Source organism: Paroedura picta, chromosome 4 (assembly GCF_049243985.1).
Source record: "Paroedura picta isolate Pp20150507F chromosome 4, Ppicta_v3.0, whole genome shotgun sequence".
Classification (NCBI taxonomy): domain Eukaryota; kingdom Metazoa; phylum Chordata; class Lepidosauria; order Squamata; family Gekkonidae; genus Paroedura; species Paroedura picta.
This window is the reverse complement of record NC_135372.1, coordinates 113,349,999-113,377,048: the sequence shown is the minus strand read 5'-3', so window position 1 is coordinate 113,377,048 and position 27,050 is coordinate 113,349,999. Positions and strand designations below refer to the sequence as shown.

At 40.0% G+C, this 27,050-nt stretch overlaps 1 protein-coding gene across 10 annotated transcripts in view; it reads left to right on the top strand.

Moving 5' to 3' along the window:
- The window catches only part of RBM39 (RNA binding motif protein 39), a 36,990-nt gene that overhangs the window by 7,110 nt on the left and 2,830 nt on the right, over positions 1-27,050 (top strand). For 4 of the 10 annotated variants that reach the window (XM_077335196.1, XM_077335202.1, XM_077335201.1 and 1 more), the window contains 12 exons: positions 9,709-9,903; positions 10,217-10,282; positions 10,369-10,422; positions 13,031-13,148; positions 14,467-14,619; positions 16,152-16,289; positions 17,852-17,917; positions 22,333-22,537; positions 22,719-22,796; positions 25,043-25,075; positions 26,782-26,857; positions 26,941-27,046. In XM_077335196.1, coding sequence (XP_077191311.1) covers positions 9,709-9,903; positions 10,217-10,282; positions 10,369-10,422; positions 13,031-13,148; positions 14,467-14,619; positions 16,152-16,289; positions 17,852-17,917; positions 22,333-22,537; positions 22,719-22,796; positions 25,043-25,075; positions 26,782-26,857; positions 26,941-27,046 — 1,288 coding nt within the window. Of the gene's footprint in view, positions 1-2,503; positions 2,635-2,654; positions 4,557-9,708; positions 9,904-10,216; positions 10,283-10,368; positions 10,423-13,030; positions 13,149-14,466; positions 14,620-16,151; positions 16,290-17,851; positions 17,918-22,332; positions 22,538-22,718; positions 22,797-25,042; positions 25,076-26,781; positions 26,858-26,940; positions 27,047-27,050 lie in introns of those variants that run through there. The other 6 variants (XM_077335203.1, XM_077335198.1, XM_077335205.1 and 3 more) reach the window with 4 other exon arrangements.

The window sequence follows — 27,050 nt, the reverse complement described above, 5'->3', positions numbered from 1 at the left end:
TGTCTCCAGAAGTGACATCACCAGACAGTCCCACTGGATGTGACACCAGACTTTTTTGCCCCCCTGCCAACTCCAGAAACGGTCTAGCATCCTACTCTGCTGGGCCAGGAACAGGGCTGGGGAGGCATCTCTTGCTCTATTTCCCCTGCCACCCCCCACCCCCAGTGCAGTTAAGTTAAAATGAGAGTGCTTACCTCTCTGGACTCCAGTCGCCATCATGTGTGACAAGCCTTTCTTAGCGAGGACTTTTATGACCTGGGCTCCTCCCTTTTCCACTTCTTGCAGGCCTATCATTGGGGGGGGGGGAGGTAGACATAACCATATATAGTTATATCATCTGATTAGGGCTGGACACTTCGGCGCCCGAAGCGGCTGGTTGCTTCTAATGCAGCCAGCGCATCTACCGGCACGCTGACACCCACACCACCTATCTCCCTGCGGCACAGTGCTGGCTGCGTCGGGAGCGACTGGCCGCTTCAGGTGCCAAAGTGCCCAACCCTACACCTGATAATCCTTTTTTTAAAAAATTATAAAAATTAAGTCCTACCCAGTAGGAGAAACTCATCCAGGGCCATCAAGAAACCTCTGTTGAGAAAGTCTGCTATAAGGTATTCAAGGCAAAAGATGTTCACAGTGGTGGTTTGCCATTGCCTGCCTCTTTGTAGCAACCTTGGACTTCCTTGATAGTCTCCCATCTAAATATTAGCCAGAGCTAGCCCTGCTTAGTTTCTGATATCTGATAAGATCAGGCTAGCCTGGGTTATCCGGGGCATTCTGAGTTATACCCAGGGTAAAAAAAAATTAAAAGGTACTGTGCAGGAGATAAATGGACAGAAACCTTGTGTTATACCTTCTTTCTGGTATTTGCATTCCACTGTTTCTTTAAAAAGAAAAAAACTAACGGTAGTTCACGAAGACTAGTAAGTAAAATTTATAACAGCATAAATGTGTGCTTACTGTGCCATGTTTAAAGATAGAGTTATGGAAGTTTAAAAATGAAGTATAACAGATTTATGGACTTTTGTAGGCAAGAACCCTCAACATGTAAAGCATGTTCCTTCCCTTCCCCTGTGGTGCAATCATGATATTAACTAGTTGTCACATAGCTGCTGTTTAAGAGGAAAAAATTCTTGAACTGTGAAACATCTAGCATTTTGCCTAACATGTCCCTCAGAAGCTGAAAGGCATAGGAACATGAATAATTTTTTTTAAAGGAGAAGAATATGCTGGTGCTTGAAGTTGCAATTACATATTGAGTACTGTTTAATTTACATTTTTGTAGGCATCTGTCTACTGCATAGGTATATTTTCCATAAATGTGATCTTCCTTGCAAATCATAAAGGATATGTGCAAAATACAGAAATGTAGCACATCATATTGATTACACATGTAAGCGCCAGTGTGTTTTCTCATGTGCAAGTGAAGGCATTCTGAGTTGGGGAAATACTTTCCCTTTGCAGTATTTGAAGAATAATCTGAAACTTTTAATTAGCTACCATATGCTCACTTTTAGAAAGTGAAAAAAGTCCTTTTATATGGGGAAAACTTTTCTCTCTCTTCCCTTTCCAGTTCTAATTGTGAAAGAACGAATCTTCTCACCTTTCTCATTAGCAGATTTTTTTGTGTCTAAATCCATTGCATATTGTGCACAATCATTTTGGAAGTAGTTCATTCACGTCTTAAGACTCAAAACCTTAAAGTTGCTAATGTTCCATAAAATAGAAGTGGTGTTATATATAGGTATGTGTCAGAAAAGTGTGCCCCCTCCTCCCCAGAATTCCTACCAGCTGATATTATGTGAAGTGCCTTTACTTTGGCTACATCAGTAAATTTTCCACAATGCTCCCTACTCTGATACTTGCTGGGAGCATTTTAAGATGTCTCAGTTGTTCAGAACTGTAATGATGATAATGAGAAACTGCAGGAAATATGCAGAGACATTTCACCTAAGAATCTTACAAGAAAGCTGTTTGGAGTTGCGAAGCATCAATAATCTTGCAGTCAGATGCCAAAGATAAAGCCAAGTAATCTATGAATAGTACCTAGCCCATGTTTTCTACCGTAAAGTGTAGTTTTTACTGTTTCTGTCCTCATACATGGAAGACCATATTGCTTTTGGGAGAATTACTTGAACCACTGGGGCAGCATTTTGGAGAGTTATGTGGGTTGCAGTGAAGGGAGAGGAGGAAAAATGTTCCATTCTATAAGAATTTCACTCTATGATTCAATCCTTTATTAGGACACTGCATGAACAGCCCGATGATTTTTCTCTAATCCATGTCTTTAGCTAGAATTAGTAACCTCAAACTAAGATTTCTTGGCATTATTTAATGCCTTTGTCAATAAAGGAAGTACATTTGGAACCATAACTTGGAAACCTTTTGCCTAATTTGTGCTTAGAATGACTAAAGAGAGATCCACAATGGAGTGGGAATAATTCTGTAACGAATGCTGAATAGACGGTGCAAAACATATGTAATATTTGAAATTCTTGTTTTTCAGACTTAGCTTATGGATAAAATTGCATATGGAGCCCAGAGTTTTGGCCCACCTGCTGCATATTATACATCAAAGTTTTTCCCATTTAGTCTATCATCAGGTACTTTGCAATAGTTGGCCATCTCTCTAGTGAGGTAATATATCTAGGGCTAAACATTTCCCTCTTCTGCCTAACAGATGCATACCTCATTTTAATTCCAAGCAAGGTTTATGGTTACATGAATATATCCAGCCTATTTTTTAATTTGGCCCCAGCATGTATTCTCTTGGAGAATTTAGTTTAGTGATAACATGGGAAAACGTCATATATAAAGCTAGTACACATTAAAGTGGCATGCATTATTGCGGATAATTTTAAATAGTTCTGTGGAAATTTGTTTCAGTTTTCATACCACATGCATAGGCAGGAAGAAGGAAATTGTGCAGAGTGATTGCTGTGGCATCCTATCCTATCATTGTATAATTGCTAACTAATAACATAACATTATTATAAACTGCTTTTATGTGATGTTTCCAATGGCAGCCTATCCAGTTAATTGAGGTTGTGTTATCTTCAAAGTGGCAACATCTTGTGATATAAGATCATTTGCTGTGTGTAGGAATATATTAATTTCCCTGCAAGGTACTCAAGTACTTAGTTTCATCAGACATACCTCATTCTGAATAGTGGGATTAGTTGCATACCTCATTCTGACATACCTCATTCTGAATAGTGGGATTAGTTGCCTCTTGGTGCTGTCATATTTCCTCTACCCACACAAGACTTTCCAGGGCAGTTCCACCATGGTAATAAATTAAATATATTTCTGAGCTGCTATAGTACGTTCTGTATACTCTCAGATGATGGACATCTGGTCATCCATGTGGCAAGTATGTATTCTTTTTAAATGTCAGTTATGACCAGCATGGGATGTAACTCATCCCTGCCATCCATAGAGTGCTTTGTTATAGCAGCTTGTTAACATGCTCTTCTATATTCATTTGGAATACCATGGGTCATGTCGTGGTCTTCTCAGTTCATGAAGACACCAGGTATGAAGACTTTGTATCAGACATGGCTGATATCATTAAGTTTTTTCATATATTCCCTTTTGGTTGTATGCTATAGTGTACATAAAAAGGTAAAGGTATCCCCTGTGCAAGCACCGAATCATGTCTGACCCTTGGGGTGACACCCTCTAGCGTTTTCATGGCAAACTCAATACAGGGTGTCCTTGCCAGTGCCTTCCCCAGTCATTACCGTTTAACCCCAAGCAAGCTGGGTACTCATTTTACCAACCTCGGAAGGATGGAAGGCTGGATCAACCTTGAGCCGGCTGCTGGGATCGAGCTCCCAACCTCATGGGCAGACAGCTTCAGACAGCATTTCTGCCGCTTACCACTCTGCGCCACATGAGGCTCTTATAGTATACATAGTTACTGTAGAAATAGTGTACATAGTTCTCAGCAAATGTGATCCAGGACTCCCATATTGGTTCAGTCACTGAAACTCCATGCATAAAAGTGACTCTATTCATGTCATGGAGAGAGTGATAGCGTTACCTACAGTTTTTAAACAGTTTTCCCGCATAGTGTAAGAGCTCTTTCTGAAATTCTTATGTGTGCTTGCTATGAAAGGAGATTATCTAATGAATATTCTCCAAATATTTTAGTACCCTGGGGATGGCTGTCATTTTGATCATGTCATCCCTAACTACTTGCTTATTGATATTGATCCGTCAAATACTTAATATTTTTCAGCCGAATCCATTCAGATATTTATATACTGTGGTAAGTTTGGCCAAGTTCAGTAAGCTGTCTGCAAGCTTTTCAATGCTGAAGAGGCATCATCCACAGTTCTTTAATTTAAAAATATTGATGATTTACACTAGAAAGTCACTAGCAAAGCAATCTTGTTTTTGCAAGAAGTGAATCCTTAACTTTCTTCTGTTCCAATTTTCCAGAGTACCACAGGATATAAAACTGCTACCAGCCAGTAGGACAAGTTTTTTACTTACTGTTTTCTTGTGTGGTCTTTTGGACATCTTGGCCAAGTTTCTGGATGCAGCAGAAAATAGTATGTTTGTAAACAAGAAAGCAAAAACTGATTGTTTTTGTTTTATTTGATTGGATGTTTCTGGGTTAAAACTTTTTGAGAACTTTTGGGAAAGTCTCTTTTTAAATTCATGTGTTGCCAAGATTTTCTGTTTTTCTGTGAAAGGGCTGCGCTTATCAACATTTTGATTTTTAATCTATAGTTGCAGGGTAGTTCAGTAGCTTGATTCATACAACTGAAGAGATTTTATGCCAGCTTTGAATTGAATGGTCCTGAATTTTGTAGTATTCTGGGTTTGTGTTGGTGAGTTCCTGTGGATAGGGTGAAAAATAATAGTAATAAGATGAGAACTGCAGCATCCTGAAATAACTGAAAGATGCAAGCTATATGTTTTGCTCTGACAGATGGGAGAAGGATTTCAGTCATTTTAACAGAAGGCCCCTAGAAAGCATTCGTTGCATTCTGTGATCACATTCTTGACCTCAGATTAATAAGATGGAAATGATTATGAATTTATTTTTAAATGGTCGTAAGATTCTCACCTGGATTGTCTATTGGAATTTCATCATGCACTTGAGGATCATATGCTATTGTGTGGTCATAATGATGGCCCCTTTAGAACAGCATCTCTCATCTTGGCCAAGAATTTCTGATCCAGTCAGTGTGTTGCAAAACCCAGCTTCACAGACTTATATTTTAGAGTATCACACAGATGTAGAATTCCTAAAAATACACTGACCAAGAATATTTGCTCTAGTTAAAGCAGCAAAGGTTGTACTAGAACAATAAATCTCCATTTAAATCTTTGAGTCTGTTGTGTGTGTGCTATTTTTGTATATGCTAGCTTTGTGTGTATTATTTTTCCAATGTTGTGACTAACTTGGAAAAAACCTCTTTATTTTCCCAGGAGAATACATGCTATCAATGATTGAAAAGTGAATTGTTCTGAGTACTAAGTTCTATCTGCTTTTTGGGGTGCAGGTGGGGCTTAGGTTAGGGTATATGTTTTAGAATGTATTTTCTCTCCCACTGGGGATTCAAAATAGGAAAATGAAATATAAAAATAAAAATGACAAAAACATTTATAACCTGACAACCCCCAATACATACTTTAGGAAGGGAGTGAGTTGCCATGATCAGTTGATGGTTCCACTGGTACAGTGCACACAGGGCCATATGTTAAGAGCCAAAACCCAAGAGCCCTTTTGGAGATTGCTCTGCAGTTTTCACCCAAGGTTTGTACCTTCAGACTAAGTTTGTTAATTACCTGCAGAAAGGGAGAGACTAATGTTCAACCCGGGGTTTATTCAGCTCTGCAAGGAAGCCATTAATTTTTATAGACTGAATTTATACCCTATTTTCCCCAGTTAAGTACTGGAAGTGGCTTACAATGTTCTGCCTTTTTTCCGTTTTATCTTCATTAACAACCGTGAGAGGTAGGTTAGGCTGAATGTGTTTGACTAGCCCAAGGTTACTCAGCAAGCTTCCACAGCAGGGTGGGCATTTGAATCAAAGTCTTCCAGTTCTTAGTCTGACTCCAACCAGTAGAACATGTTGGTTTACTTGTAATACTGATAGATGGGGCGATGGGGTTTCCCCCTTGATGTATTACCTCATTGGATATATCGAAGAGTACTAGTGTGGTATAGTTCTTAGAATACAACCCCCCCAAAAAAAGGGGGGGGACTAGAACTGGAACCCAAAAACCCCAACTGATAATAGTTAGGACCTACAAAGGTTGAATGTTTGCAATGTTGGTAAAATTATATTACTTTTATTGTGTGCACTTAAAAAAAAACAACTACGGGAATTTAAAACATGCCCAGCCCCATAGGCTTTTGCATACCAGTGTGCTATGCACTATGTGAGCCAATAGACCGATGTGTTTTGGCCCTTATAGGGCCTTCAAAGGTCTCCTTTTAACACACACCAGTTCTTAATACACATAAAATATATACAGCAGCCAATAATAGTAAGAGCTGTAAAGTATCAGAGTCACTCAATGAAAGAAGATGTCTAATTTTTAGTCATTACCTCTCTTCCAAAGGCTTGCCAAAACTTTCAGTGGTATGTTTCCTTATTAGTGCATGTATTGCAATGAGTGAAGAAGAGTACTAGTGTGGTATAGTTCTTAGAATGTCTGATGATGATGTGGGAGATACAGATTTTAAATCCCACACTGCCTTGGAAGCTTGCTGGAGGACCTTGATCCAGTCTTACACACTAAGGATAGCCCATCTTGTATAGTGGTTGTGAGGATGAAATGAAAGATGGGGAAGGAAAGGTATGATATAAATGGAGTAAGTAAATAATGCCTAATACTCAGGGAAACGTTGCTGTAGCAAGTGGCCAAAACATTGAAGCCAATAAATAATTTTATCCATTCACAAAGTCGGAAAAAATATGTTTCACATGTTCTGTGCTGTCTATTCACTTAATGAAGTTCCGTTATAGAACTTTTCTAGTCAACCCATGCCCCCATTATTATGTTTACAAAAAAGTGCAGGATGAAAAAAATAATATTGTAGTGCTGTGCCCTTAATCAGTTATCACTTTGCATTCATTGGAGAACTAAATTCATGGAAGACAGTAGTTCTCAAAGGGTGCTGCGAAACAAAGTAATCTTTGCAATAATTGGTAGCCCGTTAGATATATTCTGCAGATTTGTGGTACCAATGCAGAACAGTTAAAGTGACTGGTTCCTTCACTTGGGAGTAAGATACACTTGCCCCTCGGCTGGGTAGATAGAGTAGTCCAAATGACGTTGTACTTGCAAAAAACAAAACTAGTAATTACTAGGAAGTGATGCTACTGAAGAGCTTTGACCTGATCTTCCTTGCTATATAGCAGTTGACTATACTCATGGTGTTGCAGTACTATGCTGAAATACTTGTTATAAGAATACTGCTGTTACTAATGCCATTTGTAAGCATAATCAGGTTATGAAATAAATCACAAAACTAAAACCATTATTTTCTGTACAGGGGAAAAGATATTTGTAGAACTTCAACATGGCAAATTTCACAGTCATTGCTATAGTTTGAGTTATAATTTCCTTTTAAAATTGTTCAAATGTCTAACAAACTAAAAAGCAAATCAGTATTTCATCATTGGTATAGGAATGGGAATGACCTGTTTAGAAGAGACATGAACAAAAAGGAATATTTCCTAGATTTTCTGTCTTGTCACTGTCCCTCAAGTTAGTTAACATCTCAGATTTAATGACAGTTCATTGAATTGCACATGATAGAGTTTCTATATGCACCCTAGTTTGTGGGAGAATGTATCATATGGCTTAATCCCAAAAACTGGAGGCAAATTTAGTGTGCATTACTAAATGCCACCTCTGATAACTGTATCAAGTCCAGCATCTTACTGGAGGCAGTTTTACCACAGGTGACTGACAAAGGAATGTAGTTTTTAAAATTTTCTTTGACATTTTTAATGGGTAAGTTGCAGTATTTTACAGGATTAAAAATGTTGAACCCCCAAGCTCTTCTTAAAATTGCTTGTAAAGATAGTCACTGGGCTCTTAGGTTCTAGCTGTACCAGAGGAACCATAAAGGTTAAATTTCTAAAATTGGCTAGCCAACAGTTCCTTAAGCATCTGTTTAAGTAATGATATGCAGTGCAAACTTTCAGAAATCATTCCCTTACTACCTAGAATGTTTAGGTGGAATGAAATAGAATCTTTGACAAATAGGAACTTCCAAGTAATAATGAAGCCTGTTTCATGCAAGCAGTTATGTCCCTACTGTCTTTTCTGTGTATGCAAGGCATAGTGTGGGCTGACAGATGCAAAAACAAATAATGCATGCTACTTTGCATTGAGGTATGTGCATATTTTTAAATTAAGTTTAAAGTTCTGTGCCTTGCTGCAGTCCTTTCGCAAGGAAAATAGCACCAGGTACTAATTGCTCAGAGATCACTCACTGGATGAATTCTGTTTAGATATTGGCACCTAGGACAAATTGAGTACACACTGTTAAAAAACTACATTTAAAAGCCAGTCATGGCACTGAAAAAACTGAAGTGAAATTATATGAATATTTTTCTGAACTCTTCAGAAATCATATAGAGAATATAAATAACATAAACAAAGATTAACAGTTTTATGAAATTATATCTTGCCTTCTGGCACATTATAAGGTTACCTATTTGTAAATAGTAACAGTTAAGAACCTTATCATATTGAGTTTGGTACCCAAATTCTATAGGAAGTTTAATTTGCTTTTAAAAGATTCCTTGGCATTTCTGTTGCTATTTAAAGAGCCTTAAACAAGCAAATAGCTAATGTGAAATGAGTTAAACCATTGGTATTAATAGGAATAATTCTTCCTCCAGTTGGAGTGTAATATATTTATGGAGCATGTCTGGTATACTCGAGCAAGAAAGGAGTCTTATTAAAGTCTCAGTGCAGAGTAAATCGTGATTTTATGTGAAAGTAACCTGGTATATCTTAGTTACCTGATTTCTTATGAGTTGTATCTTGGTTTCATGGTTAATGAAATCCCTGCTTAATCTTGGAAGGACATAGACTATGACAACAATATGTTAAGTTGATAGAGGATATGAATGCAGTAAACAACCTATGTAAATATATTTGCCTAGATGAGTTTGTGGGCTTTAGCCCACTTGAAAATTATCTAGTGTTCCATTATTTTAGCTTGCTTCTATATCACCTTTCTACTCAAATATAGATGGAGAAAAACTAAAGTGTAAAGACAAAAATATTTAAATATTAAAAAATATTAGGATGCATTATCAAGCAATAATAACAGACATTAACGGTCTTCTAGAATAGAAAAAAGCTTGAGACTATTCCAGAAGACCTGCATACATGGCATCAGTTGCATTTTGTGGAAACTGCAGTTTGGGGGAACAACTGAAAGGACTTTTCTATAGAACCCTGCTAAATGTATTTCGGATAGAACAGGTTTCTACAAAAAGTTTTTATCTATAGGACTTAAAAGTGAGGCAGGTTGGTTGTGGGAGGAGCTTTTATGCTATAGGAATTTCGAAATCAAAAGTTGTACCTTGATTGGACTTGGTAGCAGAATAGAAACATAGTTGATACAGTTCCATTTGGATATTACCAAACATTTTACCTGGTTCTTCATGTCTGCTGCCTTTGAAAATGGGATACTTGAACATGTTGCGTTTTCTTGCTCAGGAGAAAAAAGAGCAAGAGCAGAAGTCGTAGCCATGAGAGGAAAAGAAGCAGAAGTAAGGAACGCAAACGAAGTCGTGAGCGTGAGAGGAAAAAAAGCAAAAGCCGAGAAAGGAAACGTAGCAGAAGTAAAGAACGCAGACGTAGCCGTTCTAGAAGCAGAGAACGTCGTTTCAGAGGCCGTTACAGAAGTCCCTAGTAAGTTGCTGGTTTTGAAGGAAAAATTAAAATAACTTATAGTAGTGTGAGCTTTACCTTAAATTTTATGAACATTTTTTATCTTGTGTTGAATTTTTTTAATTGCTAGAAATTGAGAACTTCAGAGGAAGCAGTCAAATATGCACTATTCAGGCCAGTAAAGTAGCACCTGAAATAATGTGACCATAGTAGTTGTTCATAATTGAGAAGGTTCAGTTGTAATGGTACATCTCGTGCCATAATGCTATCAAGCACATTATAAATTTGTTACATGTATGTAATGCTTAATATTACCTTTCTTTTTTATATCTAGTACTGGTCCAAAATTCAACAGTGCCATGAGAGGAAAGATTGGCCTGCCTCACAGCATCAAAATAAGGTTTACTTTTTAAATTTTACTTTGGGCAGTTATCTGGCTATGTTAATATTTATTAATTTTATAATTCTGCATATTTCGCTCTCCAGCAGACGGCGATCCAGGAGTAAAAGTCCCTTCAGAAAAGACAAGAGTCCTGTGAGGTATATTTATTTAATTTTAATTAGCTATGTAGTGTTGAGTGTTGTAAGGCAATCCAGATTCTTTCTTTGCAGATCCTGTTCCCAGTTGCAGCTTCTAAAATATACCCATAGAAACTGCAGCTTTGGTCTCCAAAGTTCAAAAGCTTGAATCAGCACTTTTCAGTCTTGCTGCTAAATGGCAGGTGCACCTCGCGCAGCTTTTTAAGGGGCCACCTTTAAGTTGGTCCGTGGCAGCCCTTTCAACCACCTTCCGCAGAAATTCAAGATATGAGACAGGGTGGTAGCTGGCTGGGTCCTGCGAATTCACCATTGGTTTCTTCAACAGTGGTCTTATCACTGCCTCCCGAAGCTGTCTAGGGGACCTCCTGTCTTGTCACTTGATTTGGGTAGCTAAAAAGGGCAGTAGTCCAGTGGGCAAGTGGTTGGCCTCCTTGAAGTTAATAATCTATCCACTTGGGTCAGTGAGAGCCACTTGAAGCCATCAGATGAATCCTCCAGGAGGGTCTAAGTGTCTCCATTTCTTTTACTGTATCAAATGTTGGCATAAGGTCGCAGTGGAGTGATAAGATTATCTGTGAAGTAGCTTGCAAATGCTTCACAGCCAATTTCCAATTGACTATTATTTGTGCCCATCTTCAAGGGCGGAAAGGGACGAATTACCCCGAAAAACTGTTGTCAGGCATGAGCTGAAAGTTGCATAAAACTCATAGGCTCTCATAGGCATCCTGATGTTCTTGAAGCTTCATCACGAGTCTTCTTCCACAATTACACTAGCTGTCTCATCTCCCTTTTCCTTGCACATAGCTCCTCAGTGTACTAAGGGGCTTGCTTGAGGCAGGGGCAGAGAGGATGTTGGGGTGTAATCTCATCTATGGCAGTCGCTATCCAGGTGTGCCTCTTGACCAAATCGTCTAGTGAATTGTCAGGAGGCATAGGTTTCACAAATAGGTGGAATTAATTAATTTATATATTTCACATTTATTAAACATAATGTGATACAACCATATATGTTCATATCAACCCGACCTCCCCAAAATAGCCAATGATGGGCCTGGAGAGGGTGGGAAGAGGAGGGGGCCCAGGTGGGAGTGTACGTAGCTATGCTTCCCGGCCCTATTCTGCATGTTTGTGCCACTTGTAGGGCTTTTCAAAGCTTGAACGTTTCAGGGTTTTTTCAATGATAAAAAAGTTGAGAGAGGCAGTACTACAGTGTCACAGATAAGTGGAAATTTTGGAAATGGAGAACAAGATACTTTTGGAAGAAGGATAGGGGAATGTTCTGACTGTTTCCCTTTATGATGTTAGAAACCTATACACATGCGTGCCCAGGGTTATTTCTGGAATCATTCTGCCAGATGTATACCAGTGTCCAAGCTTTGATCTAACCCCATATACTGGGTTGCAAATTCTTAGAAATTGGCACTCTGTCAGAGTTAAGAATTTATTAAACAGGGGATTTATTTATTAAGCAATTTATTAAGCAAAGGGGATTAGCAGACTGCATACAGATTAGGAAACCCAGGCATATGCTCTGGTTATAATTGTTCTACAAATCCTAAAACAGACACCGACACCATTATTGGCATGCAAAATCCTAACACGCTAAATGTTAAGCAAATGTTACTATGCTAAGGAGAAATGGGAAGGGAGAAGAAATAAAACATGACATTGTCCTGGAAAGTGGTGTGTAGCAAGGAGGCTAGTGAGAAGGGGCCCAGGACAGGTTATGATTAATGTATGCAATTAACTAGTCCCCTGGATTGGAGGATCTGGAAATCCTGTGTAAGCCATCTCAAGTTCCTTGATGAAAGATGTACAGGATGGAAATCAAACATTGTAATTTCAGTGCTTTTTGGGAATCTTTTATTGCTTCCTCACAGCCTGTTCATGCATCTTTGGAGAGAGTTCTTTGGTTTTCCTCTGATATTCTGCAAACCTGTCTTGTTCTGCAGTTCTGGGGAAGCCTGTATGGCTGCTGTATGGCTGTATACATTTGGATTTTCTATCCCATACGGCAGCTGTTTCTTCTCCTCTTCCTCTGGCCAAGGGGAGGGGGCATTAATTTTCATAGCGCTACAATACTGTTATATCAGTAGGTGTAGGAGGTTCTCTGAATTCCCAGCTTTTATTTTTTTAAAAGCAGTAAGTCTCTATATGCCTTCCTTGTGGAGATAAAAATGAAAGGCACATATCTTCATAAAGGACTAGAGACCTTTTTTAAAAAAATGAAACTTATGAATTCAGAGAACCTGCTACATCTACCAGCACAATTATAACAATATTTTAGTGCTGTTTTTGTTTTAAATTTGCAAAACCGCTATTATCCTGGGGGACAATTTGGGGGCCAGGGACACCTGTCATTTCAAGCCCTATTGCTGCTGCATTTTATCTTTGGGTACAATCAGTAATGGGGAAGCCACAAAATGCTGTTCATTTATGGAAGACTAACTGTAGATACATAGAACCTTTTGTTAATCCATCTTTTTGAATAAATTGTCTAAATAACTTTCAGAGTATGTTCACATGTCCTTTTAAAATTAGATTCTCAAATTATTGATAAAGAAGAAGAGAAAGAGTTGGTTCTTATATGCCTTTTTTTCCCCCCCAGGGAACCTATTGATAATCTTACTCCAGAAGAGAGAGATGCTCGAACAGTGTTCTGTATGCAACTTGCTGCAAGAATTAGGCCAAGAGACCTGGAAGAATTTTTCTCTACTGTAGGAAAAGTGAGTGATTAAGGAATTTAAAAAATGTGTTCTGCTAATTCTCTTGCTACTGTAAAAGCAAAAATCAGTGGAGCTTGTCAAGGCTTGTTGGTTATCATATAAGCAGCTTGGTTACATCTGAAGTGACTTGTGAGGTTCTGCCACTGAAATGTTAGGGCAGGTGTTCTGCCTCCAATGTAACTTGCGGTCAGGATACATTAACAGCAGAGGCTGTATACAGCAAGCTATGAGGAGAATTTTCTGATATATTCTTTTAATAGCTAAGGATTTAGAAAGAAAGAGGAAAGATTTTTTTCTTATGCCTTTGACTTTGGCACACACTGTTTTGAGATGTGAATCTTGTAGTACTGAAGGATGGCTCAAGACTCCATCCTGAGGTTATGTGTGTATAATACCCAAACACATTTTCAGTTATGCAAATTTACATTAATGAGTTTGGAAGTAAACATTATATAAGGCTGCAATTCAGTTGACATGTTTTTATTTACAAGGTTTATAGCTTTCCTGGTGTAAGATACTGTATGCTTTTAGCATAGAACTTGAAAGCTGCAGTTTTACATCACCATATGATTTAGAAAAAGATCCCTATCTTGTTTTCAGACTAATATAAAAATGTAGCTGAATACATTAGAGAGAGAATACGAGTGGTACATGAAAAACTGTGGGGTAGCTGTGGGATAAGGCGTGGAAACATTTATTGAACATTTGACATTTTGCACTGTTTTTGTGTGTATCTACGCAAGCATGGAAAAAATATCTGGTCCAAAATACTTGTGGAAAGTTTCTGTCTCCTACTCCCATTAATTGTGCTTGCTGAAATACCACCCCAGGGGATGCCTAGGAACAATGCTGGAGGTAATGTTGAGGCTTGGGGGGTAGGTGGGTTCCTTTACCTGCTATTATTTTAAAATGGTTTAAAACTTCTAAAAGGTGGTTTCAAGCATTAAATTTCTATCAAAAATTATGCATAGATAATTGAGTACGACTATGCATTTCGGAGTTTTGTAGTTTATTGTTTCCCAGCTTATTGAGGCTTCTCACCATATGTGCATGTTAGGAAAGTTGGGTAATAATAATAAAAACCTGATATTTGTTTATTAAGGCTTTCAGTGGCATATATGCTGCTTTTACACTTTGTCCTTCATGGAAATATATTCTGTGTAAATTAAACATGTGAAGTGGCCCAAAATGACAAACATAATTTGGAAGAATGAAATACCATGCTGATGGTTTGTATAATGCCATATCATAACCAGACTAGAACAAGCCAGTTAAATGTCTTGATTAATATGCCGCTTGAACTTTTTTCTCTTCCTAGGTCCGTGATGTCCGAATGATTTCTGATAGAAACTCCAGGCGTTCTAAGGGAATTGCTTATGTAGAATTTGTTGATGTTAGTTCAGTGCCTTTGGCAATTGGATTAACAGGACAACGAGTGTTGGGAGTACCAATTATAGTACAAGCATCTCAGGTAACTATGCACAAAGTTGTGTTCTAGCTCTGATAATATCAGTAAATGTGATATGCCTTGAAGAATTTTTAATGAATGTGTCTTGAATTCTGTGTCCTCTTAACTTTGTTGGTATTTGTTATTAGAAACAATCCAGAAGTCCACTCAGGGAAATTTTGACAACTATATGTTCTCTGATCTGTGTAGAAGCAGTTTCAGAGCATTTCAAAACTTTATGGAAGAGCTAGTAATTCTACTTTTGAGGGCTATCCCAGAGAGACAATTTGGCAGGCATGCTGCAAAGAAATTGTATGAAAGGTTGGTCAATGACTTCATCTACGGCATCAGTCAGAAGCCCAGTACCATATCGTATTTTGGTAATCACCTTAGCATGAAATGCTTTGATTGCTCCAGATATAAAATTTCTAGTCTGTGTATGATTTCTGGCTGTTTGTAGCTAATTCCTAGACCAGTAGTTCTCAACCTTCCTAATGCTGCGACCCCCACCCCACTCTCTTTCAGGAAGCCTCCCGCCCCCAATGGGGCATGCACCCCACCCCTGCCTGCAAAGGCACCCACCAGCCCCTCTTTGTGGGAACTTTGAGGCTGGTGCCGGGAGGAAGCACTCAGCTTTTGTGTGCCCGAAGACAGGGAGGGTGGGGGTTGCTTGGGCACAGCAATGGCAGCCACTCTCCTCGCCCCCCTGCCTGGAGGTCCCCAAACTTCTCTTCCACACTCTCCCTAGTGGGGCAGGCACAGGGCGGCCTCCTGCAAGGCTTACCTTGATGCAAGGCTGGCTGGGACCCTCCGACATGTCTCCACAAGGGAGGCAACAGCACCAGCCGGCGAGCAGGATGTCCTGGGCTGCCACTCTTCCTTCCTTCCTTCCTTCCTTCCTTCCTTCCTTCCTTCCTTCCTTCCTTCCTTCCTTCCTTCCTTCCTTCCTTCCTTCCTTCCTTCCTCCCTCCCTCCCTCCCTCCCTCCCTCCCTCCCTCCCTTCCTCCCTCCCTTCCTCCCTCCCTCCCTCCCTCCCTCCCTTCCTCCCTCCCTTCCTCCCTCCCTCCCTCCCTCCCTCCCTCCCATTATTATACAGCATTTGGTAGTAAAATGGAATGAAGGCACTTCCTTCCTCCCTCCCTCCCTCCCTCCCTCCCTCCCTCCCTCCCTCCCTCCCTCCCTCCCTCCCTCCCATTATTATACAGCATTTGGTAGTAAAATGGAATGAAGGCAAGTGCTAACACCAGAAACTGAAAAATTTTCAGCCTGTTTCTCTTGAAGATGAAAATGATTTTAACATCAAAATCTTGTTACTGATTCATGGAAGGCCCTTCATGTGACAGATTTTGAGTGGGTTATTATGATGTGATATGCTTGGGTAATATGCTTGATCCTCTTGCTGAAAGGAAACTCCTTTGCTGTAACAGCTGGTCCTACTTCTGATTCATTGTTGTGGAAATGAGAGCCTTTCAACTGGTGCATAGGCTAAAACAGTGTAGAATACTGTTAAACTCTGTAGATTAACCCACTCTTTGCTATTTAAATCACTTTTTTAGGCAGAGAAAAACAGAGCAGCAGCAATGGCAAATAATCTGCAGAAAGGTAGTGCTGGGCCCATGAGACTCTATGTAGGATCATTACACTTCAACATAACTGAAGATATGCTTCGTGGAATTTTTGAGCCATTTGGCCGGGTAAGTTTCTGGTTGGTTCGATGGATACTAAATCTACAGAGTGAATTTACTTAAAGCTAGCTAAAGTCACATTTTCAGCCAGTGTGAAAAACATTCCTAGATCTATTCTAAACTGAGGCTGTGTTCAACTTACCAGCTTAAGCACTGAGTATAAAGTGTTGCCACGATCTTAAAACAGTGCTATGAATTAATGATCCCTTACCATTTTATGGGTGAATTACTTCTGTTGATCTTATCTCGGGTTTGTCCTCTCCTGAAAAAGCAATCTCTGGACCCACAGGATCCCGCCAACTACTGCCCAGTCTTTCTGGGGAAGGTGGTCAGGTGGGCTGCGGTGGACCAGCTCCTGGTGTTTTTGGAGAAAACTTTGTCAGACCCATACCAGTCTGGCTTCCGTCCTGGCCATGAGGTGGAGACCAATCTGGTTGCTCTGCTGGATGATATCTGGCGCCAGCTGAACCAGGGCAGTTCGGCCATTTTTATACTTTTAGACCTGTCGGCCGCATTTGATGTGATTGACCATGAGCTGTTGGCCTACCACATCGCCATGACCGATATTAGGGGGACCATGCTGAAATGGCTGGTCTCCTTTCTCCAGAATTGGACTCAGAGGGTGGCTGTGGGGGAAGAGTTGTTGGATCCTGCAGCACTTCCTTGTGGGATTCCACAGGGGGTGATACTCTCCCCCATACTTTTCAACATCTAGATGCGCTTGGTAGCACAGCTGGTATGGCATTTCGGGCTAGGTTGCCACACAGCTCTATCTCCTGATGGACGGCCGGGTGGACTTCCCCCACTGGCAACATTGCCTGTTGTTAGGAAGCAGTGGCTGGATGCGATTGACACCTGCACCAACTGCTAGGAATTTGGGGGTGATCTTTGATGCCTCACTTATCATGGAGGTTCAGATCTCGAAGGTAGCCCGTACGGAGTTCTTCTACCTGCACCAAGCTCGGCTACTAGTGCCCTACCTGTCCTTGGACCACTTGGCCACAGTGATCCATGCAATGGTCACTTCCAGATTAGACATCTGTTACTTGCTCTATGCAGGCCTATCATGGTCCTTACTAGGACACCTTGGAGGGTCCACATTTAGCCAGTATTGAGACAACTACAGTGGCTACTGGTCTGCTTCCGGATCAAGTTCAACTTCCCAGGACTATAATTACAACTTCAATCCGAATAACATTCTTGCTGGATTCAGTAGAGTTGGGTTGGAGCAGATTATTTTCTGCAATCTTGCTTGTGGGCTATTATGTCTATTGTACTGTTGTTTTAGTGGGTTTTTATGGTATATTTTATGTTTTTTAATTGCTAGCCTTTTTGAGGTGACAAGTCGTGAGTGGCGGGATATAAATCTAAACATAAATAAAGAAATTAAATGAAACTTCCCCTTGGACTTCCATTGAATAGAGCAGAGAACATATTTATCCTGATAGGCTAATTCATTCACACCTATTCTGATAATTTATTAATCATTCCAGTTATATTTAATTATTTATTTATTAAACCCTGAATGATTGTGACTTCTGTATTCTAATTATATTCATGATCTCTTTCAGATTGAAAGCATTCAGTTGATGATGGACAGTGAAACAGGACGTTCCAAAGGATATGGATTTATTACCGTAAGTTTATAAACTTTTTAGTGTTGTCTTTGATGAGGAAATTGACTATTACTGGCAATTCAGTGTGCATAAAAGTTTTTAAGTGGCTACTCCTATCAGTATTCAGTTAGAAGCGACTCCCAACTGATTTAGACAATGATTCCTGTACATTAAGTTTTTCTTCTGGGAGGAAGGCTTAGCAGAAACATGTTATTGGATTTAACCAATACCCATAAGGGGAATTAGTAAAGCTGCCTATTAAGGTGTTCCTTTTCATATTTCCTTAAAAGCTTTTATAGTTGATCTCAGGCAGGTTTAATTTTGTGTTAAGTATTACCAAAGTGAGTATATTTAGGCTCATTTCAAGAAGGTTATAGGAATTTAAATATGGTAGACCATGAAGGGTAGCACACTTGCCTCATAGCCCCTTAGATTCTGATGGAATAGAATGTCTTTGGAAATTTAGCATTTTATAATTCTCATGTGTAGGAGCCCCATTAACAATAGTTCAGGATGCACACCGATCAGCAATCCATGGTAAATATATTGGCTAAGAGCGAAACTGAATGTTACTTTTTCCAGAAGTTTGCCATAGAGATTTGCAGCTGTACTGCAGCTGTAAGTCAGTCTTGGTGGTAACTTCTGTGTAAATAGCACAACCAAGTATGATTCTGATCAGAAAAATGGGGGGGGGGGCTCCTGTTTCCTTCTTTTCCAGACCATTTTGGCTGCTAAAACAACTGAAGGTTCACTGGGGGGAAGGTGTTATTTGCTCTGCTGAGATATTGCACATGTATTGAACACTTGCACCTATGGTCTCCCAATGGAGCAAATAACACCTACCGCAGAATTTCCAGAGAGAGAAGGCAAGGATGCAGAAGCTACAACTTATGGAGAAATAACCAATCCATTCAGTGTTACTAATCTGGAGACAAATGGCTTATCCCTTATTCAAATTCTTTTGAGCCAAAATGTCTTCTCTACTTTTAATAAAGATATCAAAACATGAAGCTATTGTTTCTCAACAGATCCTCCATATAGGTCTATGTACTTCAGAAGGCAGTGTTTCCATCTCCCTAAACCTTCCGTGAAGAATTCTGTGCTCTTTGATTTATATTCAAATTGGGTTCCCTTGAAATGTTCTTTGAGTTTTGGGAACAAAATGAAATTTGAAGGGGCAAAATGATGGTTGTAGAATGTGTGGGTAAGGTTTCCCAATGAAATTATCATAGTATAACTCTTGCTATCCTTGAAGAATTAGCAGTGCATTGTTATGATGCAGGCTTTCTCAACCAGGGTTTCATGACACCCTGTGGTTTCTTGACAATTCTGGAACGGTTTTGCAAATGGGTGGGAACTAATTAACAAAATTTGTTAAATGTCTATCAGGTGACATAGTCATGTCGACTCCCCCTCCCCCCAGGGCCAATGATGGGCCTGGCAGAGTGGGTGTGTACACAGCTATGCTTCCCAGCCATATTCTGGGGTTTCTCAAAGCCTAAAGAATGTTTCAGGGGTTTCTCGGCAGTAAACAAGTTGAGAAAGGCTGTTATGATGGAAAAAATTCCTTGGTGCAAGTTTTCTGGCCTTTTCTCACCAATGGACTTTTCAAGGATTTTAAGGTATCCTAACAAGACTAAGACAAATATATTACTGAGAGAACTTGTCTGCAGCCATCCACTGATTGCAGGCACATATCTGAATGTGTGTGTGTGGAATAAACCTGTGCATATATGAACTAGAACCCTAATAGCAATACTTTTTGAATTACCCTCTTATTTTAGGAAATATATATGCCATCTCCAAAGACTTGCTCAATGCAGCCCAGAACACAAACCAGTACAATAAATTATCATGGCATAATTTTCATTAAAATTATCAATAATAAATGAAACAAGCAATTAAAACAAAAACCAAGGCAGAAAATAGCTTAAATCTGTAAGAGCTTGCACTGTTAAATAAAAAAGCTAAGGGGTAAGTGAGTGGAGAGTGGATGGGGACTGTCTTGACTTCGGGCCATTCTGGACTTTCCCTATCCTCTTTCTCTCTCTCTGTTTGTATCTCTCTATCTTCATCACTCTCTTCTTTTTTCCTCCCTCTCTCTTTGCTATTTCCCCCCTCCCCCATTCTAGTGCCCATTGTATCAGCTACAACAGGCTTTAATTCTAATCTAGTATATTCATAAAACAATCCTCAGACTTGAAACAACCATGGAATGGTTTGAAAAATGAAACCCCTCACTTGAAAGCCTGGGAAGAAAGAAATCTTTTGTTCTGGTGCTTAAAGGAAAGGGAGGGAGGTGCTAGGAAAATGTTTTTTCAACTTTCGATGTATGAGCTGATGTTTGAAGCATTTATTAGTATAGGGTACCTTAACCAGCGATGACTGGCTATCATACTACATCAGTATCCACTGGTTTGCTGAAAAAAGTGCAAAAACCAACTCATACTTTCATACCTTGTGGGACCGCGTGTAGATATGGAGCTTTTGGGTAATAATTAGAATCATAGAATCATAGAATCATAGAATCATAGAGTTGGAAGGGGCCATACAGGCCATCTAGTCCAACCCCCTGCTCAACGCAGGATTAGCCCTAAGCATCCTAAAGCATCCAAGAAAAGTGTGTATCCAACCTTTGCTTGAAGACTTCCAGTGAGGGGGCGCTCACCACCTCCTTAGGCAGCCTATTCCACTGCTGAACTACTCTGACTGTGAAAAACTTTTTCCTGATATCTAGCCTATATCGTTGTACTTGAAGTTTAAACCCATTACTGCGTGTCCTTTCCTCTGCAGCCAGCAGAAACAGCATCCTGCCCTCCTCCAAGTGACAACCTTTCAAATACTTAAAGAGGGCTATCATGTCCCCTCTCAACCGCCTTTTCTCCAGGCTGAACATTCCCAAGTCCCTCAACCTATCTTCATAGGGCTTGGTCCCTTGGCCCCAGATCATCTTCGTTGCTCTCCTCTGTACCCTTTCAATTTTATCGATGTCCTTCTTGAAGTGAGGCCTCCAGAACTGCACACAGTACTCCAGGTGTGGTCTGACCAGTGCCGTATACAATGGGACTATGACATCTTGTGATTTTGATGTGATGCCTCTGTTGATACAGCCCAAAATGGCATTTGCCTTTTTTACCGCTGCATCACACTGCCTGCTCATGTTTAGTTTACAATCCACAAGTGCCCCAAGGTCTCGTTCACACACAGTGCTACCTAGAAGCGTATCCCCCATCCAGTAGGCATGCTTTTCATTTTTCTGACCCAGATGCAGAACTTTACACTTATCTTTATTAAATTGCATCTTGTTCTCATTTGCCCATTTTTCCATTGTGTTCAGATCTCGTTGAACTCTGTCTCTATCTTCCGGAGTATTTGCCAGTCCTCCCAATTTGGTGTCATCTGCAAACTTGATGAGTAGTCCCTCCACCCCCTCATCTAGATCATTAATAAATATGTTAAAAAGTACCGGGCTGAGCACCGAGCCCTGAGGTACCCCGCTACTCACCTCTCTCCAGTCTGATGAAACACCATTGACAACAACTCTTTGAGTGCGGTTCTCTAACCAATTCCCTATCCACCTAACTATCTGAAAATCCAGATTGCAGTCCTTCAACTTATCCATCAGAACATCATGGGGAACCTTGTCAAAAGCTTTACTAAAATCCAAGTAAATGACATCAACCGAATTTCCTCGATCCAGCAAACCTGTTACTTGGTCAAAAAAGGAAACTAGGTTGGTCTGGCAGGACCTGTTGGAGACAAATCCATGCTGACTTCCTTGGATCACCAAATTATCCACCAGATGTTTGCAGATCACTCCCTTTAATATCTGTTCCATTATCTTCCCCACAACGGAGGTCAGACTCACTGGTCTGTAGTTTCCCGGGTCATCCTTCCTCCCTTTTTTGAAGATCGGAATAACGTTTGCTCTTTTCCAGTCCTCCGGGACATCTCCAGTCCTTAAAGAGGTTCCAAAGATGATGGACAAGGGCTGTGCAAGTTCAGTTAGGTACCATATCAATAGACTAACAAGTTACTCTATTCCTGGAGAACTTTCAGCTGATACAGAAAGCTACCAAATTTCTAATGAGAAGAAGAGTTTAAGAAATCATAATTGACAAGATCTCCATGCAGTTTAGAAATATGGAAAATCCCAATTATAAGTTAATTTTCTAGAAAAAGGATTAATATAAATAATATAAATAAGTATAAACAGTTTTTATATGCATGTTTAAATTGTATTGTGTACTGTTAGCAACTTAATAGTAAAGCTTCATTTTGTCTTTTTAAAGGTAAAAATCTATTTCTATAATAGGTCCTGTTTCAGTTTCCAAGGACCATCTGTCAATTTCAAATAAGTAAAAATGTGTAAACAAGGAGAGCTGAAACAGACCTCTCTGTAAACTATTGACTAATTCAAATGATGTCTTTTCCAGTTTTCAGACTCGGAATGTGCTAAAAAGGCCTTAGAACAACTAAATGGTTTTGAGCTAGCTGGTAGGCCAATGAAAGTTGGTCATGTAACTGAACGTACGGATGCATCCAGTGCCAGCTCATTTTTGGACAGTGATGAATTGGAAAGGACTGGCATTGACTTGGGTACAACTGGTCGTCTCCAGTTGATGGCAAGACTAGCTGAAGGTAAGAGTTGTGATTTTTTTTCTAAAAAGCTACCCAGATTTTCCTTCAGTATCTTTTCCCTACTACTTTCTGTTTGGATAAGTCTTTCAGTCTAGAACAGTTGGTGGGTAGCTAGGGCATTTATTGTAAGCCTTCTAGTTTGGTTGCTTTTCATTATACATTCATTATTTGTTTGTTTTAGGTACTGGTTTGCAGATTCCTCCAGCTGCACAGCAAGCTCTGCAGATGAGTGGATCATTAGCATTTGGAGCTGTGGCAGGTAAATTCCACTCTCTAAAATAGACAGTTATTAATGGATTGATCTGCTACTTAACAATTTGAGACCTTATCTTTGTTTTATTTTCTGCTCTACTAAATCACTCAGCCAAATCACTTGATAGGTTTCTGTAAGGGTTTATGTTGTGTCAACAGAATATTATGACATTCAACATTCAAGGAAAAATTTCATTGTCTGCAGATGAAATGTCAACAGTGGATGATAACTATGTTATGAAGCAAAGTGTTTATTTGGAAAAGCTGTATGCTGCCTCTCAAGGCAATTCACAATTAAAACAGTAAAACAAGCTGTCAATAAAAACAAGCTAGGCTAGAAAAGTACATCAACGAGAGCAGTCCTAATTATTGTCCGAAATTAAATTGGTAAAATAGGCTAGGAACAAGTATAAATTTTTACGTATCATTGACATAACAAATTTCTTCTGTTAAAAAATCCTTTGACAGTTGCATATGTAGCTTCTGCCTCTAGCTTTTGATCATTATATATTCCCATGTGTCCCTCAAAGAGTCTTAAGATTGAGTGAGCAAAACTTGCTCAGAATCCCTGATCCCAAGGAGATTATACTGACCTCCACTAGATCCTGGCCCTGACCTGATGGGGAACACTCTACCAAATGAGATAGAAGCCCTCTAACCTATTCCATAAGGCTTGCAAGATAGAGCTGTTTTTATCAGGCCTATAGTTGAGGCCTGGAATAATATCTGAAATTGCTGGCCTCCCTGCCAAAAATCCACCAAAACCACACTAACAACTAAAGGGTTTTATGTGACCCTCCCCTATCTTTTCTTCACAGTCAGTCATAAGACCAGTTGGTAACAAGCTGTATCTAGCTGTGCCTTTTTTCTAAAAGTATTTCGTAGGTGCCTGGAGATGTGTTGGCAGGCACCATGGTATCAATAGGCTCCATGCTGGGGACCCCTGGCCCAGTGAATGTCAGCATTTTATATCAGTGATGTATAAAGCACAGATCCACATTAGAATTGTGAATTCTATGTGTGATAAATTATTTCCTTTATTGGTATCTGCCTGCCAATATACTACACAGATAAGCTAAGAAATTTCTGTAGTGCATCATTTCTAAAACTGTGTTCCAAGGAGGATGTTCAGGTGGTCCATGAGCCCTGTGTAAGTTTGGAGGGATTATTATTGCCAAAACAGGGTGATGTAACAACTTTCCCAGGAATGGGGACAGGGGCTCTCAGAATAACATCAGTTTCCCTGTCCTGAAGATTGGGAACTCCTGGAGCTGCCTTTACTGTCACATACTTGGCTTCCAGATCACCTCAAAGAACTGGAAAATCGCTGGGTACCAGTAGCTCAGTCCAGTGAACTCTTAATTGCTGAATGGCACCACGGAAGTCCAGTTCATTTCCAGGTGTTATACTTTCTTAGGGTTTAAAATTAAAACTAGTTTCTACACTAATTTCTAAGGCAGCGGTTTAGAGAGACAGAGAGAGATGCCACTCAGCATGCATAGACAATAATATGCAAATACAGTTTTAATATCCAAGTTAAGTTTTTATGTAATGCTGTTTTTTTTTCTTTGCTTCTGTGAGCATGTCTGAAAGTATTTGCAGGCCTTTTTCCATTGTTATTCAGCTGGCCATTAGTCTGAACCAGTGAGGAAATTCATGGCTGGTCCTGGTACAGATTCTCAAGCCTCCCTCCCATCCCCACAGCAATCTGTTTTCCACCTCTTGATTCCTCCCATTTTTGAATCATCATCAGTAAAGGCTGGTGTGATAATAATCAGCTGCAATTGTTTAATTTTATTAACTTGTATTATAATTAATTTATCTGGTTTTATTCTGTTCTAAATTGTATAAACTGCCAGAGATGATTATCAAGAAGGGTGGTATATAAACACCTATATAAACAAACAACTAATAGGGCAAGATCAGTTAGAACCTGACTGAGGGTCTTTTGTGGCACTGTAAATCAGTTACCCTATGATATACTGCCCTTGCAGACCATGTGCAGACAGTAAAAATATTTTTCTTAAAATTGAATGTAGCCCAGCAGGGTCCCCATTTGTTTTGTGAATATCTGCAAGAGTGTTTGCAAACCGTTGTCCAATTTGTTATGTTCGCTGGTGAGGGCTATTGTTTGTTAGTCAACAACAAATAAATGAAAATGAGGATATTTATATAGCTAAAGTTAGGGAACTGCTGTACTAATAGTACTGTGTTGGTTCTAAGAGGATATTAAACTTTGTCTTAACTTTTTAGATTTGCAGACAAGACTTTCACAGCAGAGTGAAGGTGAGGCTGAATTTAATTTCTGTAATACATAGATTAAATGATACCTGAGCTGTTAATTGAGTTAAAGTAAAAGTCTTTAAGGAAAAGACAGATGAAAACAATGTAGATGAGCTCTGAAGGTCAAGTGAAGAGGTTGTGCTGATTTCAGAAACTCCAGAACACATCTTTCCCCTGACAAGGATGGGGGAAGGCATGCAGAAAAAGTGGAAAATACAAAACAATAGCCTGGTGAGAAAGGAATTTGAATTGGGGAAACAAAGCCTCTGAGCATGAGACAAAAGATTTTACTTTCTCTAGTTAAAGGAGTGAAATGTTACATAATTAGAGCCCTAAGTCCCGTTGCGGGCACAATGAGCAGGGTCTAGGCAATTACAGCTGGAGTGCCTGTTGCAGAATGGGGTTTTATTATCTCTCCCCTCTGAACGATGCTTTCCTGAAAACCTACTTCAGATGTTCGGAGAATCCTTGGGAACAATGGTTGTGGGGGAGAGTGAAAGTTCAAGAAAAATATTGCAATAGCTGCTTGCATAAAGCTAAGCTTATTGTATTCCCACTCATGTTTCTGAAGTGTTTATCCACATTCTGGGCACTATAATATAGAGGGGAGTGTTGGGTAAGGTCTTTCACAATTGGAAGTCCATTTATGTTTTTGCTTACACATTGCCATTTAATGGCGCATGATACGAGCAAGCTGAATATCTGTCTCTTATTACCTTGATTATACCAGATAATTTAAAATGGACTTGAATGGAAGGTTAAAAGTTTCAAAAACGTTAGGAGTCTCTTGGCTTTGTGGGGGCAGGGGGAGAATGCTTTTGTGACTTAAATAAAAGCTAGGCCAGGAGAGGACATACTTTCTCATTGACAGTTGTATGGAATGACACTATGTATTTTGTAGCATAATATACCATGACTAGTAATCAAGCCCGCTGCAGCTAAATGCAGCGGGCGCTAGGCACTTACTGTGGGTGGGTGTGTCTCCTCGGCGTCGGTGGCTGGCTTGGTCGGCGGCGGTGGTGGCCTGAGGCCGCCGGGCAGGGAGCCCCCGGCAGCCGTGCTTTGCGTGACTGCTGGGGGCTCTCTCGGGCGGCGGCCTGACGCATCAGGCCGGGAGCAACTGCGAGCCGCGCTGTGCGCGGCTCGCAGTTGCTGGGGCTGGGAATCGTTAAGGGGCACCTCAAGGCCCCTTAACCATTTATTTAGTCCGTGGCGCCCACGGCGCCACGGGCGGTTTAAAGATGTGAGCCTTCATTTTATTGTTGAGGGGATATGAAGAGGAGGTTGAGAGGGGCCATGATTGTTTAAGTATTTGAAAGTTTATCACTTGAGGAGGGCAGGGGACAATTCCTGTTGTCAGCAGAGAATAGGACCTGCAGTAATGAGTTTAAACTACTTGTAGAACAGTACTGCTTTGATATCGGGGATAAAATTCACAGAGTAGTTCAGCAGTGGAATTGGTGAGCTCCTCCTCATTGGCAGTCTTTAAGCAGTGGCTGGACAGATACTTACTATGGATGCTTTAGGCTCATCCTGCATTAAGCAGAGGGTTAGACTAGATGACCTGTAGGACTCCTTCCAACTCTGATTCTATGATGGTTACTGAAAATATATTGTGCAGAATGTTAAAAAAAGTCTTTTGACTACCTTGGCTGTGAACAAAATTTCGTGTGAAAATGAAACTCATGCTGCTTTTTGTTGTTATTCAGCGCTGGCAGCAGCTGCTTCTGTACAGCCTCTTGCAACACAGTGTTTCCAGCTCTCCAACATGTTTAACCCTCAAACGTAAGTTGATCATTCTCCCTCTCCCCCACACTCAATATAGGCACAAGAGTCAGTGCATCTTAGACTTGTGTTTTCCTTTACAGTGAAGAAGAAGCTGGCTGGGATACAGAAATTAAGGATGATGTGATTGAGGAGTGCAACAAGCATGGAGGAGTTGTGCATATATATGTGGATAAAAATTCAGCTCAGGTAT